The sequence below is a fragment of the Silene latifolia genome, chromosome 7 (assembly GCF_048544455.1).
Source record: "Silene latifolia isolate original U9 population chromosome 7, ASM4854445v1, whole genome shotgun sequence".
NCBI classification, from domain to species: Eukaryota; Viridiplantae; Streptophyta; class Magnoliopsida; order Caryophyllales; family Caryophyllaceae; genus Silene; species Silene latifolia.
Window position 1 is genome coordinate 1,907,965 of NC_133532.1, and position 18,941 is coordinate 1,926,905.

At 39.5% G+C, this 18,941-nt stretch overlaps 1 protein-coding gene and 1 non-coding gene across 2 annotated transcripts; both read left to right on the forward strand.

Moving 5' to 3' along the window:
* Positions 1-311: 311 nt before the first annotated feature.
* On the forward strand, positions 312-1,406 carry LOC141593148 (uncharacterized). The gene is made up of 2 exons (XM_074414101.1): positions 312-744; positions 976-1,406. Exons 1-2 carry the CDS (start codon positions 312-314, stop codon positions 1,404-1,406), a joined length of 864 nt encoding a protein of 287 aa, XP_074270202.1.
* Positions 1,407-11,059: 9,653 nt separating this feature from the next.
* LOC141593499 (small nucleolar RNA R71) lies at positions 11,060-11,166 on the forward strand. Its single transcript, XR_012521579.1, has one exon. It is a non-coding gene; the product is annotated as a small nucleolar RNA R71 (small nucleolar RNA).
* The last annotated feature ends 7,775 nt before the right edge of the window (positions 11,167-18,941 follow it).

Genomic DNA, 18,941 nt, shown 5'->3' on the forward strand with positions numbered 1-18,941 from the left:
AAATAGGTTTTTAGAATGTGAGAGGTATGAATAGAGTAGGAAAACAAAAAGCAATAAACTATTTCTTACACAATAAAGATATCAGATTGTTTGGTTTGCTAGAAACTAAAAAAAAAGAGTAAATTTTGAAGAAAGCTGTAAATAACTTCAATAATTGGTGCATATCAACTAATAATGGTCATCACAATGGTTGTAGAATCTGGATTTTGTGGCAACCACAGGTTGTGAAGGTTCAATTTCGAGAATATAATGCACAATTCATCCATATGAGAGTTGAATGTTTAGAGAATAGAAGTATTTTTTATATGATAATGGTCTATGCTTTCAATTCTATTCATGATAGGGCTCATCTATGGGATCATTTAAGAAGAATTGCTAGTCATGTTAGTGGTCCTTGGGCCATTGCAGGAGACTTTAACTGTGTTTTATCAGCTGTTGAGAGGGTTGGTGGCAATACACCTTCTGGTGAGATAGAGCCTTTTAGGCAGTGTGTGGCAGATTGTGGAGTCATTGATATAGCTGCTACAGGATCTCTATTTACTTGGAACAATAAACAAAAACCTGAGGAGAGAATTTATAGCAGGATTGATAGGTTCCTGATCAATAAGGACTGGTGTGATCATATGCCTGATCTGTATGCTCACTTCTTACCTGAGGGTTTGATGGACCACACTCCTTGCATTGTAAGTAGCTCTAAGAATTCCCAGAGGAAACGTTGCTTCAAATACTACAACATGTGGGGAGGTGCATAGTAGTTTTTGCCTACTGTTAGAAGTAATTGGGACAAGGATCTTGTAGGCACAAGCATGTTCAGGCTGGCTAAGAACTTAAAGAACCGGAAACCTGCATTGAAAAGACTGAATAGAGAGGGGTATAATGATATTGAACCTTCAACTAGCAGACTCCAGAAACAGGTCCAAGACCTGTAGGAACAGATTGGAAGGAATCCTACTGATCTTCAATTGCTTAATGCAGAATATGAGGCCTCTCAGGAATTAAAAAAGCTAAGCATAGCTAGGGATAGCTACTTGGCACAAAAGGCAAAGCAGTTTTGGATGAAAGAGGGGGATACAAATAGTGCTTATTTTCATGGCATTCTCAAAAAGAGAAGGAATGGGAATAGGGTGTTCATGATAGAGGACATGAATGGCAAGATGTGTGACAATCCAGAGCTTGTTCAGACAGCTTTCCTGGAGTACTATATGCAGCTACTTGGGACTAAACAAGCCACTACTAGGATACACAGGAAAATTATTGATCAAGGACAAAGATGCAGGGGGGAGCATAATGATATCTTACTGAGACCTGCCACTGGGGAGGAAATTAGAGCAACTGTTTTTAGTATCCCTGATAATAAATCACCGGGTCCTGATGGATATACAAGCAAGTTCTTTAAGGATGCTTGAAATGAGGTAGGAGGGGAGGTAATTAATGTTGTCCAAGATTTTTTCCAAAATAGGCAGCTGCTGAAGCAAATGTGACATTGATCCCTAAGTGTGATAGGCCTCAAACTGTGCTACAATTTCGGCCTATAGCCTGCTGCAATGTAGTCTACAAGGTAATATCCAAGCTGATATGTGCCAGACTAGGTGAAGTGTTACCTCTTATAATTGATCATAACCAGGGGGCTTTTATACAAAATAGGAGCATACAGGAGAATATCCTTATTTGTCAAGATCTAATTAGATGTTATGAAAAGCCTAATGCATCTCCAAGATGCCTGTTTAAAATAGATCTACAAAAGGCATATGATACTATGGAGTGGACTTTTGTTGAGAAGCTTCTTGATGAGCTAAGGTTCCCTGTGGAGTTTCACGAGATGGTGATGCAGTGCATAACTACTGCTTCTTTTTCATTATCCCTCAATGGGGAAATGTTTGGGTATTTCCAAGGCAGGAGAGGTCTCGGACAGGGAGACCCTCTTTCTCCATTAATTTTTACCCTCTGTATGGAATACCTGATAAGAACCATTAAGTATGCTGCTGCTAAATATGAGTTCAAGTATCATCCTATGTGTAAGCAAGTTCAATTGGCTAATTTGATGTTTGCAGATGATGTGCTTTTATTCTGTAATGGGGATGCCAAGTCTATAATGTTGCTACTCCAATCCTATTCTACCTTCTCTAAAGCAACTGGGCTAAAAATCAGTGCTGCAAAGTCTAATGCTTATTTTAGAGGGGTTCCAGATCAGCTCAAACAAGACATTCTGAGTGTGTCTGGTTTTGCAGAGGGTAAGTTGCCATTTAAGTATCTAGGTATGCCAATTCAGACTACCAGATTGCAGAAACAGGATTGTGAATGTTTAGTTGAGAAGATATGTAGCAGAATACATGGCTATGGAGCAAAGAATTTTTCTTATGCTGGGAGACTTGTCCTTGTGAAAGCTGTTTTGACTACTTTGCATTCTTATTGGGCATCATTGTTTCTGTTGCCAAAGGGAATTCTTGCAAAGGTTGAGGCTACCTGCCGGAATTTTCTATGGGATAACTGTGCTGACTACCATAGGGTTCCCCTGGTGGCATGGGACACTGTGTGTAGGCCTAAAGCAGAGGGTGGTCTAGGAATTAAAAACCAGGAATTGATGAACGAGGCTCTGATAGGTGATCGAGGCCATTTCGTGTTCACAATTAAGTATATGTGGTCGTTGGTCAATGGTCGATACAAAACACAATTTATACTTCACAAACAACTCTACAATTAGTAAAGAGGCAAGTAAAGGTCGGATCCCAAGGGACGGGTATTGAAATGAGAATTCTATTGTAACTAGTAGTGTCTAGGGGTGTCACAAATTGGGTTGGAGTAGAAGGTCACTAAACTAAAATAACAATGAAAATAAACTAGCAAGATGAATAAAATAAGGGGTGTAAACAATTGATTAAAGGCACTAGGGTGTCATGGGTTCATAGGGGAATCATGGGATATGATCATACAAACATGTTCTCAAATTATAAGCAAGCAATTATTGTTGTGATGGATTGAGTTGGGTTATATCTTACAATCCTAGGAAAGTTTGGGTCCCGGAGCCGAATCGATTAGATTGTACAACACCTACAAGTCGACTTAATCTTTCCTACTCAACACATGCATGGTCTAACAAGACTCGAGTTGGGTTATGTCTTACAAGTCTTGTTGAAAGGATAGGAGATGATAGTAAATGCAAGGATTCATAGGCTTAGCATTTCATCAAATATAACATGTCCATGTATTAAGATCAAAACAAGCAAGCAAATAAGATATGAAAGCATATTAATTTAAGCATGAATCATTCCCCATGTTGGTTTCCCCTAATCACCCATTAAACCCTAGCTAAGAGACTACTCACTCATTATCATGTTGATCATGCTAGCAAGGTTGTTAATCATACTAACAATATGAAACATGATGAATAAATGAAAGTAATTAACAATAATTAAAAGGGATTAAGAGATTATACCTACTAATGATTCCAATAATAAAGCAAGAATAATAGAAGTACTTGAATGCTAGATTGAGAGGTTGTCAATCTCCCAATAATAACCCAAATAATCTTCAATTACCAAAATAAAGGATGAACAAAAGAGAGATTAAAGAACTAAAACTTGGATTAAAACTTGATTAATACTTGAATACAATATTGAAGAGAGATTTGATTGATATTAACTACACTAATTATTGATAAGAAGAACATGCTCCTCTAATTAGACTAATGGGGTATTTATAGTGAAAATTAGGGAGGATGCATTAGGGTTAACTAAGGGCTAAACTAGTAATTACACTTTTAAGTTGAGCAAGGAGGACCCGGTATTTTCCGAGAGAAGGGCTTCTCTTTTCGTAGCTTGAAGAATGAAATCCGTCTTTGTCTGGAATCCGGCGGATTAGAGTCGGGACGGCCGGATTTGGGCGGTGCAATCCGAGCGGATTCAGGAGAGGGACGCTCGGATTGTTGTAGGGGAATCCGAGCGGATTCCAAGGAGGGACGCTCGGATTGTTGAGGCCGGACGGACAGATTATCCAATCCGTTCGGATTGTTGGTCAGCGTCAATTCTTCTTCTTTTCTTCCCTTTTATTCATAAATTACTTGGGGATTTCCTTGGGGACGCAAGGATCCTTTCTCAACATTGTTCTTCTACTATGATATGTACAAAGGCCTTCTAGTCTTGTCTCTTCTTGATGCTTGGTCATTGAATACAATCAATTTAGCCTCGTTTTGCCATGAAAATGCAAGATTCTTACTCCTTTCCTACCAAGGGATCAAAATCTCAAAGAATATGCAAAACAAAGAACTAAAGATAAGAAATGACCCAAATAGGCACTAAAAAGCATGGGAACAAGGCTAATTCGGGGGCTAAATATGCGCTAATTATGGTCACATCAAATATCCCCAAACCGAACCTTTGCTCGTCCCGAGTAAAGAGGTGACAAAGACTAGGACCAAAACTAACCTATCCTAATAATAGCCGATATGAGACAATTAGCGGGTCTCACTCCGCCCCTTCAACTCACAACAAGACAACCATGAGGTAGGATGCCTTCTTGCAAGGCAAGGTGGGTCTTGCCAAAATGGCGACACATCCAAACATTAAAGCACATAAAATCACATAATGGATGCATCTACAAAAGAATAGCCACTTTCCTCATCTAAGTGGCGGAAATTATCTACAAGGGAAGTAATTCAAGGGTACACAATCCTTCATAGATGCAATTTGTTCAAACTACTAAGCCTAGAAGGATACCAATAAATCACCTCCAAAATGTGTCAAGCTAGGGTACCTTTGTCCTCAATCGTTAAATGCTTTTGTCAAGAGTAGACTCCCTATGGTGTTAGAAACACTGGAGGATCGCGGAATTCCCCCTCTTGCCTAGACAATAAGAAGGGTCGTCCCCTCTCTACCATGCACAAAAATGGATACGATGGATAAAGGGATCGATAGATATTTGAGTTTCACTTTGGGAGTTTGCTTTCATTGTTGTTTTCCCCCCCAATTTCATGTGGCATTTGACATTTGAGAACACTTTCTTTGCCATTTCTTTTTGATTTTTGGCATTTCAACACTTGACAACTTTCAACTTTTTGCATTTTCTTTTGAACATTTTCAAAGTCACCCCAATTAGTAACGAGGGTGCCTTGTATTTGAAGCTTAGGAGTTCTATTTTTGCTCCTCTTTTCATTTGATGCATTTTTGCAAACTTTCTTTCACTTTTCATTTCATTGAACTCAAATTGATTTCTTTTTGTGCCCATTCCCTTTGATGACAAAATGTGGTAGAACATGGATGAATGATGGTTGCATGGTTTCAAGGGTCACCTTGGAATAAACGGTAGCCAAGGAGTTATCACACCACAAGGTACTCTTGACTCAGCCTTAAACCATGGGTCAAAGGATACTAGCATGACACATCCTAGGGTGTTTTACAAGTATTCCAACAAGCAAAGTCTTAAGAAGAAAGTGCATCTACTAGGGCCTATATACACTTGTCAAGCTTCCCAAATAGATGGTTTCGCAAAATTTTTCTAACATGCAAACTACATGCCATGATGCAACTAACATATACACATCCTAATGCAAATGATTCTACAAACTAATATGTCATATAAACTAAATGCAATCCTAAGTTCACATTATTTTTACCGCATCAATCAAAATAAAGCCACATAGTCATTAACATAAAGAGGAAAAAGGGGATAGGAAAGATCATACCATGCGGTCTTCAATATCCTCATGTCTCGGATGTGGCGTAGTCAATCAAAGTGAACAAGGATAAACACAATATATACAAGACAATATATACAAAGGAAATGAACTTGTTTTTGGATTTTTCAATTTTTTCAATTTTTATGATTTTTGAAATTTTTCAATTTTTATGGTTTTTGAATAAAAGTTAAGTGTTAGAATTCCCATCCCCACACTAATATGGGCATTGTCCTCAATGGCCAAAATGATGGAAATTATGCAAAGATGATGCATGATTTCTATACTAAATGCAATTCTATACTAAGCTATACTACATGATGCATGGTTTTTGTTATGACGGAGAGGATAATTTAGATTACCTCCCGTTGTGTATGCATTAACTTCCCCAAACCGAGTGAGACACTATTGCTAATGTTCAAGGATGGGTATAGTTCATGCACACACTATGCTATGCATGAAACTAGATTGTCATTTTGGATTTTACAAATGGGAACAATAAAAGAAGAACACCTCAATGGAACCGAGGTGTGAGTCCTTTGATGTTGCTAGGACTAAACCAACAATGATCAAAATGAAATAAGATACAAAGAGATATAGACAAACCATGGGAGTGTAGGAGTCTCCAAGGCTTGCTAGTCTTCCATCATCCTATCATCATCACCACTTCCCTCATGAGAAGTGGTCACATTGCCACTTTCCTTGTCACTTTCTTCTTCACTTTCTCCATCATCATCTTCATCATCATCTTCACCATCTCTTTCTCCATCTCCACTTGCTTCTTCCTCAATATTATCATCAATTTCTTCACCATTTCCAACAACCTCATTATCTCCCACCACGTCCCTAGATGCACCCGGAAACAAGGCTTCTTTATCCGCCCAACTAGGCAAAGGACAAGATGGATCAAGGAGTCCTTGCCTAGCTAAATGTAGGAGGGGAGGATATTGAGCCAAATATGCATTCTTCCGATCTTCATAAGCTTGCTTGTGCATTGCTTGCATAAGAAGAGTGACATAGTCTTTCCCAATTTCAACTCCTTCCGGTTTGAACTCTTCATACACAAAGGGGTAAGGCGGTATAACAATGGAAGAGGAGGGGGTTTCATGATCACCCTTTTGTTGTTGAATGATGTACTCGGCTTCTTCGGATAGGGGAAGTAGATAGTTGGTCCGGTGGACTATTAGACGACAAATCTTCGCGGGTAAAGTGAATGATCGAGCCTCACTAGTAAGCCATCCACACTTGGTGTCAAGGGGGTTTTGAGCAACCCACTTGAACTTGTTAATCATGGTAGGCATATCAATAAGATGGCCACCTTCCTTTGCCTTGTACTTGCTATCCTTATTGAAATTAGGATCAAAGTGCTTGGCTAGGACCGTGACTAGGCCGCCATTAACAATAACGGTTGTACCCTTCTTCCCACTATCAACATTGAGCCATCTATCAACCAATAGCCTCAAAGAATTGAAAGGCTTGGTATGGATTCTTCCGACATTCAAAGCCGATTCAAGGAGAATAAAATCAAGTCTTGTGAAATGATTGGTGTCTTTCCTAGCAATTATGGTATTTCCCACAACTTTGTGCCATACTCTTATGCCCGGATGATGGACCAAAAGAGCACGACAAGCATGAAAATCATCAAATTTCTTCCCGGAGATTGCCTCCCAAAGAGGCTCGGGGTCATACTTTCCATAATGCTTAAGATATCTCGATTCATCGCTAAGACCCAAAATTTCACCTAATTCCTTAAAGGTAATGCGTCTACTAATGTTAGCTAGACGAAACTCAAGATTTTCCCTATCCTCAACTTTGGTGACTTTCAAAGAACTTAAAAATTCCAAGACAAGGGAGGGGTATGTCGATTCCTTTGTTTCAAACAATTTCTTCAAACCCATGGCATTGAAAAAGGCTTTTGTTTGTTCAAGAACACCCAATTTCTCCAAGGCATCTTTACATATGAATTTGGTGGATTGAATTGATTTCATAGCAAACTTGACGAATGTATTTCTATGGGTATCGGAAATAAAAGTTACCTCCGGATAATGCAAGAGTTGATCGATTACCGGAGTAGAAGGTGATGCTCCCATAGAAGTTTGTTGTTGTTGTTGCACTTCCAAGTTTGGTGTTGATACCACCATTGCCAAAGCTTTCTTTGTTTGGAGAGCTTTTTGCCTTTGAGAGAGAGCCTTTGCCTTTGGTGCCTTTGTTGCTCCCTTTGTCCTTGCCATTTGATGAACTAACCAAGAAAAGAATCAAAAATCTTCAATTTGTAGGATGCCCAAATCGATTTGAAGGTGAAAGGCTTTGCCTTTATGAAATCAAAAATCGACTCAAAGGTTGAAGATTTTGTTCTTGGTTTTGATTTTTATTGAAGATGGAGTGATTGATTTGTTGTTTGAAGGATGGTTTGATTTGATTTTGGTGGATTTTGTTGAGGGTTTTTGTTTTTGTGATGGAGAGGATGAGGGTTTTGATGTTGTGGGTAGTGTTTATGAATGAATGAAGGAATGAATGAAGGTGGGAGGGTATTTAAAGAAGTCGAAATTTTCGAAAACGCAGGGGCAATCCGTGTGGATTAGGCCCAATCCGTGCGGATTCTCAGCTTCAAAATTTTCGAGAGCTCGCCTAAAGACGGGCGGATTCTGGGAATCCGCTCGGATTCTTCTTGTTGGGACGGGCGGATTTGCTGCGGGACGGACGGATTTCATCCCGAGAAATTTCTTTGTTTTCTTCACCGCAAAGACGGCGTCTTCTTCACAAGACGGACGGATTCTATGAGACGGGCGTCTTTCCGGAAATCCGCTCGATTCTTTAACAGATCAAGAATTCTTCAATTTCAGCTCAGTCGTCGACGGACGTCTTCTCGGCGGGACGCTCGGATTGTTGAAGACGGACGGATTCTCGTGAATCCGCTCGGATTCTTCCCTGTTGTACACTGGATTCACTCCACCCGTGCACAAACGCATTCCCCTATCATTCTTTCTTTCTTTCTTTCAAATCTTGTGTTCTTCATTGTGGGGGCACTACTAAGGCATGAATAGCCTAGGCAATTGCCATCCCCACACTAAGGTAAAGCACTACACATCAATTGAAGTCGTTAGTCCCTCCCTCACTTCTCTCTTACATGACAATTATTTTGATCAAAGTAAATAAAAATCCAAAAATGACAAAAATGCAATACAAGAATTGAAATATAAGTTAGGGAGTTAGAAATATTTACAAGTGGTGGTTTAGGGAGGACTCCACCAAACTCTCATTCTTGATGAGATGTCAAGGGGCATGTTCAAGGTGTTGTTGATGTTGCTCAACACCTTGAAAAAGTAATCAAAAGCTTGTTCATTATTATGGTAGAGGTCCTCAATAGACCGTGCCCCTTGTTGTTGATCATGATCGATGGCATGCCCAATGTAGGGATTAAAAATCCCTTCAAACTCGTCATCCCAAAGACCACAAACTTCATTGAGTTGATCATTGAAAATCTCTTGCTTAGATGGAGACAACTCTCCCAATTTCTTCTCTTGGCCAATGAGGCCATCCTCTTCTTCCTTGGTTGATTTTGATGAGCCTTGCAAGCTCTCCTTGTCACAATTCACTTGCTCTTTGAATGGAGCATCTTCATCTTTCTTCTTCCATTGGAGTTCCGATCTCTTCCTTTCATCCATCCTATTATAATGATCAATCATGAAACATGGCTCATGCAAACGAGGAGCTCTCATGGTTTTGTCAAGATTAAAAGTTATGCTTTCATCTCCCACTTCTAGAGTGAGCTCTCCATGTTTCACATCAATCACCGCACCATGCGGTGTGTGTAGGAAAGGTCTTCCTAAGATGATTGGAATGTTGGAATCTTCCTCCATATCAACAATGACAAAGTCCACCGGGATGAAAAACTTCCCAATTCGCACGGGGACATCTTCCCATATCCCTAATGGTGTCTTCGTCAATCTATCGGCCATTTGGAGTGTGATATTGGTGCATTTAAGCTCTCCCATCCCCAACCTTTTACTCACCGAGTACGGCATGACACTCACACTAGCCCCTAGATCACATAAGGCTTTGTTGATCGTTGTGTCGCCAATGGTACACGGTATTGAGAAGCTTCCCGGATCCTTTAACTTTGGAGGTGAACTTCCTTGAAGTATTGCACTACTCACCTTAGTGAAGGCGATAGTCTCAAGTTTCCGGATCGACTTCTTCTTTGTGAGGATATCTTTCATATACTTTGCATAGGCCGGAACGTGATTGATTAATTCCGTGAAAGGAATTGAGACTTCTAAGTTCTTCACAATCTCCATGAACTTTCCAAGTTGATCATCAAATTTAGGCTTGGCTTGACGACTTGGAAAAGGAAGTCTAATCACAATGGGCTCCTTCTCTTTGGCCTTGTCTTCATTTTTCTTTGAACTTTCTTCTTTTGATGATTCCCCTTCTTTGGAGTTTTGCACAATTTCTTCCTTTTCACTAGCTTCCACAACTTCATCCTCAACTTGCTTCTTCGGTGCCTCATACCTTGTACCACTTCTCAAGTGAATGGCACTAACCGTTTCATGTCTAGGGGATTACTTTGAGGTGGTAATTGCCCCTTTTGTCTTTGTGAGCTTGAAGATGCTAGTTGAGTCAATTGTGTTTCCAACATCTTGGTGTGAGCTAGAATGTTGTTGATGGTGGTGTCTTTTGCTTGGCTATCTTTTTGCATTTGAGTGAAAAATTCTTGTTGATTCTTTTGCATTTGGAGGACCGCTTTTTGGACATCAAAACCTTGGTCATTTTGGTGATTGTATGGATTTTGATTTTGGTAACCTTGGTTTTGATTGTAAAAGGTCTTTGATTTTGGTTTCTCATGGGTGGTGGAGTGTATGTTGTTTGAGGGTTTTGAACATTTTGGCTTTTGTATGAGAGATTTGGATGGAACTTGGTGTTTTCATTGTAAAAATTTGAATAAGGGGTACCACTTTTGTAAGCTTGGAAAGCATTAACTTGTTCGGTTGTTCCCCTACACTCACTTGGGTCATGACCCAAAGTTCCACAATTCTCACATATCCCACTTGGGATTGATGAGGATGCCGTCATGGCATTGACATGATGCTTTGATGATTTTGAGTTTTCCTCAAGTCTAGCCATAGCTTGTTCAAACTTCAAGTTGATTGTGTCAATGTGAGCACTAAGTTGAGCACCCAATTGAGTAACGGAGTCTACTTCATGCTTTCCTCCTCTAGTAGCCTTGCGAGGTCTACTATATTGTGAATTATGGACCGCCATTTCCTCAATCTTGTTCCATGTTTGATTGTCATCAACTTCGGTGAACATTCCATTTGATCCCATATTGAGAATGTTCCTTGAATCTTCATATAAACCATTCCAAAATTGTTGTACCAAAACCATTCGCTAAGTCCATGGTGAGGACATGAGCGACAAATACCTTTGAACCGCTCCCAAGCTTCATACAAAGATTCTTCATCCCTTTGCTTAAAACCCGTAATTTGAGCTCTTAGCATGTTAGTCTTTTCCGGTGGGTAGAAATTTTTGTAGAAAGCTAGAGCTAACTTCTTCCAAGAATCTATTCCAAGGGTGGCCTTATCAAGGCCCTTCAACCATTGCTTTACGGTGCTTGATTAAGGAAAAAGGAAATAAGACCCATCTAATTTGGTCTTGAGTCACGCCTGTTTGAGAGATAGCATCACAATAGTCGCAAAAGGTTTCCATATGAGAATGAGGGTCTTCACTAGGCATCCCCCAAATTGGCTCCTCTCAACTAATTGGATGAAGGCGGACTTGGCAATAAAATTTCCGGTTAGATGTTGTGGTGTAGGAGTACCATTTGGTAGATTCTCCTCGGTGGGTATAGAGTGTGACGAGAATTTAGGCATTGTAGGTGGATTTTGTGTGGTATTGTTTAATGGGTTCTCTTCTCCTTCTATTGCGAAAGGATTGACAAACTCACTAGTGGGTTGAACAACTTCACCAACCCTCTCAAATTCCTCCTAACAAGTCTCCTATTATTCGTCAAGGTTCTTTCGATTTCACGGTCAAAAGGTAACAAATCACCTTGTAACCTTCTAGACATGCAAAATATCAAACAACTCAAAAAACAATTAGAACAAACCTTGAGGAGTTTTACTTCCCCAAGGTGAAGAAAGACACAACTAATAGCAATAAAAAGAAATCTTAAATCAATTAAACACCGTCCCTAAGAAACGGCGCCATTTTTTGATCGAGGCCATTTCGTGTTCACAATTAAGTATATGTGGTCGTTGGTCAATGGTCGATACAAAACACAATTTATACTTCACAAACAACTCTACAATTAGTAAAGAGGCAAGTAAAGGTCGGATCCCAAGGGACGGGTATTGAAATGAGAATTCTATTGTAACTAGTAGTGTCTAGGGGTGTCACAAATTGGGTTGGTGTAGAAGGTCACTAAACTAAAATAACAATGAAAATAAACTAGCAAGATGAATAAAATAAGGGGTGTAAACAATAGATTAAAGGCACTAGGGTGTCATGGGTTCATAGGGGAATCATGGGATATGATCATACAAACATGTTCTCAAATTATAAGCAAGCAATTATTGTTGTGATGGATTGAGTTGGGTTATATCTTACAATCCTAGGAAAGTTTGGGTCCCGGAGCCGAATCGATTAGATTGTACAACACCTACAAGTCGACTTAATCTTTCCTACTCAACACATGCATGGTCTAACAAGACTCGAGTTGGGTTATGTCTTACAAGTCTTGTTGAAAAGATAGGAGATGATAGTAACTGCAAGGATTCATAGGCTTAGCATTTCATCAAATATAACATGTGCATGTATTAAGATCAAAACAAGCAAGCAAATAAGATATGAAAGCATATTAATTTAAGCATGAATCATTCCCCATGTTGGTTTCCCCTAATCACCCATTAAACCCTAGCTAAGAGACTACTCACTCATTATCATGTTGATCATGCTAGCAAGGTTGTTAATCATACTAACAATATGAAACATGATGAATAAATGAAAGTAATTAACAATAATTAAAAGGGATTAAGAGATTATACCTACTAATGATTCCAATAATAAAGCAAGAATAATAGAAGTACTTGAATGCTAGATTGAGAGGTTGTCAATCTCCCAATAATAACCCAAATAATCTTCAATTACCCAAAATAAAGGATGAACAAAAGAGAGATTAAAGAACTAAAACTTGGATTAAAACTTGATTAATACTTGATTACAATATTGAAGAGAGATTTGATTGATATTAACTACACTAATTATTGATAAGAAGAACATGCTCCTCTAATTAGACTAATGGGGTATTTATAGTGAAAATTAGGGAGGATGCATTAGGGTTAACTAAGGGCTAAACTAGTAATTACACTTTTAAGTTGAGCAAGGAGGACCCGGTATTTTCTGAGAGAAGGGCTTCTCTTTTCGTAGCTTGAAGAATGAAATCCGTCTTTGTGCGGGAATCCGGGCGGATTAGAGTCGGGACGGCCGGATTTAAGCGGTGCAATCCGAGCGGATTCAGGAGAGGGACGCTCGGATTGTTGAGGGGAATCCGAGCGGATTCCAAGGAGGGACGCTTCGGATTGTTGAGGCCGGACGGACGGATTATCCGCAATCCGTTGGATTGTTGGTCAACGTCAATTCTTCTTCTTTTCTTCCCTTTTCTTCATAAATTCCTTGGGGATTTCCTTGGGGACGCAAGGATCCTTTCTCAACATTGTTCTTCTACTATGATATGTACAAAGGCCTTCTAGTCTTGTCTCTTCTTGATGCTTGGTCATTGAATACAATCAATTTAGCCTCGTTTTGCCATGAAAATGCAAGATTCTTACTCCTTTCCTACCAAGGGATCAAAATCTCAAAGAATATGCAAAACAAAGAACTGAAGATAAGAAATGACCTAAATAGGCACTAAAAAGCATGGGAACAAGGCTAATTCGGGGGCTAAATATGCGCTAATTATGGTCACATCAATAGGCAAGCTGGTTAATTGGATTGCTGAGGATAAGGACACTATATGGGTTAAATGGGTGAAGCATAATCACCTTAAAGGACAGGCATGGATGCATTACAAGCCTAGTACTAACACAAGTTGGGTGTGGAGGAGAATTTGTAGTGTGAAATAGGATCTGGCTGCTGCTTACACAAATGGGGCCTGGGATATACAGGGGACAGGCTTCTCTACTGCTCTTTGTTATGAATGGCTCCTGGGTTCTCGTCCTAAGATTAGCTGGTGCAGTGTGGTATGGAATGAATGGGTGGTACCAATGCACCAATTATTGGGCTGGCTTCTTGCATATGGAGCTCTCAGAACCAAAGATAAGCTGATCAGGTATGGGTTGGACATTGATGACTGTTGCTACTTATGTGGACAGGCACCAGAAGACTTGGAACATATGTTATTTAGGTGTGATTACAGTTCCAGGATCGTTCAGAGTTTGCTGCAGAAAACTGGCCTATCTTTATCAACTGGCAATGTGATTGACTGGTGTATCCAAGCTCCTGGAAATAAAATGCAGAAAGGGGTACAGGCAAGGCTGGTTTTGGGAGCTGTTTATCATGTGTGGCATCATAGGAATAAGTGCAGGGCGGATGGTGTCTTACTAAGGCTTGAGAAGGTTGCAGAACGCATTAGTGATGACATGAGGATGAAAGTGCGAGGAAGGGACAATAAGAAGTTAACTTCCTTAGAACTAGACTGGCTTAAGAAAGTTGAAGTAATGTAATCTGGTTTTAGTTGCTTTGTACTCATGACATCTATTTTTTGATACATATATATATATATATATATATATATACATATCACATTTCACCAAAAAAAAAATATTGTTTTGGTCTAGGTGCTCCTAACGACAAGTAACCGAAAATTAAGCTCCAAGTGAGTCCGACCACATTTCATCAAACATAACATATGCATAAGTTGAAATAACAACAACCAAGCAAATTAATTATGAAAACATATTAGATTAAGCATAGATCAATCCCCATGTTGGTAGGTTTCCCCTAATTCTCCATTAACCCTAGCTAAGGAAACTACTAACTCGTGATCAAGTTTAGCATGCTAATAAGGTTGTCAATCATATTGACAAAGCGAAACATGATGAATAAATGAAAGTGATTAACAATAATTAAACAAGATTAAGATAGAGTTATACCTATGAAGATGATTCCAAATAATAAAGCAAAGAATAATAGAAGTACTTGATGATTGATGGAAGGTTGTCAATCCTCCAAATAAACCCAAATAATCTTCTAATTACCCAAAATAAATGATGAACAATAGAGAAATTAAGGAATGATTAAGGAATGAGATTTGTATTAATGCTAAATTAAGAGTTGATTACAAGATTAAGAGAGTATTAAAACTTGATTAAGATAAGATTCAGATGACATGCTAATCTAGGTAGTACAATGGGGTATTTATACTAGAGATTAGGTACAATGATTAGGGTTATTAAGGACTTAAATGACTATTAAGACCCTTAAGAAAAGTTGAGGAAGTGCTCCTCTCCAAGGAGATGGTCATCTTCGTTTTGGTAGTCTCCAAGGAAGTGCTCCCAAAATAAAGGAAGAACAATAGAGAAATTAAGGAAAGATTAAGATGTGATTAATATTGAGAATTGTATTACAACTAAATTAAGACTTTATGCCAATCTAGGTAGTACAAAGGGGTATTTATACTAAAGATTAGGTACAAGGATTAGGGTTACTAAGGGCTTAAATGACTATTAAGACCCTAATAAAAGTTGAGGAAATGCTACTCCCGAGGGAAATGAGCGGATCCTGTTGCTAGTCCTGCCCCGATCCGCTCGTCCCGTGGTAAGGCACGGGCTCTTCTGACTTGTGATCCGCTCGGATCATGGGGAAGACACTCGGATCCAGGTGCTGCAAGCCGCTCGTCTTGGGAACAAGACGCCCGGATCCTGGTGCTTTGAGACGCCCGGATCATGCTCGATCCGCTCGGGTTCCTGGACAGGCTGCTTTTCTTCTTTTGCTCCTTAAAAATCCTCAAGGATCATGTCGGGGATGCAAGGATCCTTTCATCATTGCCCATTTCACTTTATTATCTACTTAGGCCTCTAGTGTTAGTCTTCTCTTTGATGCTTGGTCATTAGATGCGATCAATTTAGCTCCATTTCACCTCATAAATGCAAGGTTAGCAACCCTTTCCTACCAAGTAGACAAAACCTCAAAGAATATGCAAAATGGGAAACTAAAGATAGTAAATGACCCAAATAAGTGCTATAAAGCATAAGAACGAGGTTAATTAGGGGATTAAATGTGCTCAAATATGAGTCACATCAGGTTGATTAAGTGAAGTTGGTCAAATTGGTCGGTCTATGCAACGTGACTGGGACTTAGAAGGATCTGAGCTTACGTGGTTGATTGATCAAGCACGTAGGCGTCGAAAGCAATAGCGTGGTCTAGAATGCAAAGAGAGAGAAAGAAGGGGAGGAACACTCGCGTGCCAAATATGGAGACCGGAGGCCTCTATCTATACTAAACCTATGAAGGAGTTTAGGAATGACACGGATACTGAAACAAATCACGGAAATATTCTAGAAACTGTGGAAAGAGAGTTGGGGAAGAGGCGCAGCAGCCACTGCGACCTTTGGAAGAGGTGCAGCACCTGCTGCGTCATTTCCCCAGAGGTTTCCTCCTCGGCAAGAAAGATTTCTGCATTTTTTTATGGAATTTCGGTAGATATACACTTCCATATTCCGTGAAACATAATATGCGGAAGATATTTCCTTAAGATATATCGATTTAATTTAGGAATAACTGTCCAGAGAATTCTAGAACACTCCGGAATATTCCGACCCTGCATTTAAACGGTTTTTAGAAAATGAAGCGGTTTTTTACCCGGACTCCAAATAAACTCTAATTACTGTCAAAACGACCGTATCAGCACGTAGATGACGACCATGAGGTTGACTCTAGTGTTTGAGCTATCACTTGTCGATGAACTTACAAACTGCCATAAAATCATTCCGCATATCAAACATGCGGCCTAATCATCCCTGGGTGGTTGGCGGGAGGTGTAGAAATGAGGTATCTACAGAGCCCCCACTTTTATTGAGGCTTGGACAAGGCGAAAGTCAAAGTATAGCCATCAGGTCAATCGAAGATTATAACCTGACGATTATGGCGACGCGAGGCAGCTCAAGGGGTCTAGACCAAGGACCTGTCGTCGGGAACATTTTAGAGTCTGTCGACTATCGGTGAGGGTCGTGTAAAGTCCATTAGACTACGTAAGGAAGCTCGCCAGCCATAAGAAGAAACCATACCTGAGATACCCCTGGGTGAAACGAGAGTGAAGGCGCTTCGACAAAACTCTTTGGTCTGAAGATAACTTGGGGTCTGAAGGCATTAGGGGTTACAGGGATTCTGAAGAAACTTCTTAACACTTCTGAAGGCTAACTCTGAAGGCTATCTCTAAAGGATAGGTTGAAGGACAACTCTCTGAAGGACTGAACAAGAGGACGTAGTTGAAAAGAACTTCTGGAAATTACTTAAGGGGTCATCTGAAGGCTACTGAAAATATTATCTGGGGCTTGTCTGAAGGAAGAACATATGAAGGTTTCTTTTGAAGGAATGACGGCAAATTTCTGAAAGGCAAGTTTCTGAAGGATCTGAAGGGTTAAGGCAAGCTTCTGAAAAATAAGTTTCTGAAGGATTAAGGCAAGTTTCTGAAAGATCTGAAGGATTAAGGCAAGTTTATGAAAGATCTGAAGAATTAAGAACTCTTCGGGATTTGTTTCTCTCGAACTCCGTAGGAAACCATATGAGCGTCAGTAGGACGTTGGAAGAAGCTGCTGGGGAATCTGCTCGCGTCAGTCTCAAGTAAACTCCGTTTCTGAGAAATACGTGGGCTGTAAGCGGCAACGAACTCTCGCTAGGGGACACATTGATGATTCCGCTGGGGAAGAATCATATGTTGGGTCGACAACGGCGAGCCCTTGGCACCACTGACGAGAAAATAATAGATCGACAGCGACGCGTCCTTGGCATCGCTGAGGAAAGTGTTTGATCGACAATGGCGCGTCCTTGGCACCGCTGAGGAGAAAATCCACTCGGGTCGTCGTAAGCGAAATTGCGATAAAGAGGAGAAGCCCATGAATTGTATTTAGTGATCATGAATTCTTGTAATTTTCTTGATTGTCATGGAAGAAACCTTGAGCAATACTGCGAATACTGCTGGGGAATATCTGTTAGGTTCATATACCTATTATTAGACTTTTATAATGGTGAACTAATTAACATTTTAATGTGAGTTCTAAAGATCTAGTGCATGCAAAATAAATTAAGAGTTGAAAAGAAAGATAATGTCCCTTACATTGTATATGGTTCGAAATGTGGGCACAAACAAGGACACCTTCCTTATTTGTTCTTGAGCTTAACAATAATGGATGATCCTCCAATCTCAAATGTAGAGATGCTCCTCAACAATTGCACCCAAGACTATTACCCTTAAAACTAATATATGAATTAACTAGATTTATATATTAGTAGCCCTTAAATGATTCTAATAATATTTATATTACTACACTAGTAATATTATGTGGTAATATTAGAATATGGATGAACAATTTAATATCATCTAAAACTATTTTACAGAGAAATTGAATATAAGAGTGTAAGTTAAGATTAAGAGGAAAAATGAGAACATTTTTCTCATTATGAAGAGGGGAGGTCGGGTGGGGTTGTGGCCAAGAGCCAATGCATGGCTTCTTACTTTTCCTTTTTCTCTTTTCTAAACTTTAGGTGTGTAAGGCTAGTGAATTACTAAAATAAATCTTATTTAATCAAATTACAATAAGATATAAATATTCTTTCTCACAAAATGAATTGTTCAAATTTAAGGAATTGATCAACTTGTATCGATATACAATTAATCAACTTATCTATTAAGGTAATTGTCCTATAGGTGTGACCTTAAGGGATCAACTGATCACCACCGTCAAACGACAGTAATGTCAAACTCTAGTTAGCCAATCATTAGTGATTAATGTTGATCAGTTGAATATATAAATGAATCATCCCTTACGTATTCTTAACTTGAGATTTAAACATGTGATCGCACTATTGTTGAGGACACATACTCCAACAATCTCCCACTTGTCTGAGACAAGTGTGCGTCACCCATTCTCTTATCCTATTACAATCTTCCACTCAAGGCAAGGTGTCTTGCAGATCGTACTTGCATTTGATCATATCTTGAGTGGTTTCCTCGATCTGGAGAGTAACTGTCTGACCAAAATTATCTACCATAGATACC

Excerpts from the sequence above, each read along its gene's own strand:
- LOC141593148 (XM_074414101.1), top strand. The coding sequence starts at position 312 with ATGGTCTATGCTTTCAATTCTATTCATGATAGGGCTCATCTATGGGAT. Across the intron at positions 745-975 it reads ATACTACAACATGTGGGGAG|AATATGAGGCCTCTCAGGAA; the intron begins GTGCATAGTAGT and ends TGCTTAATGCAG.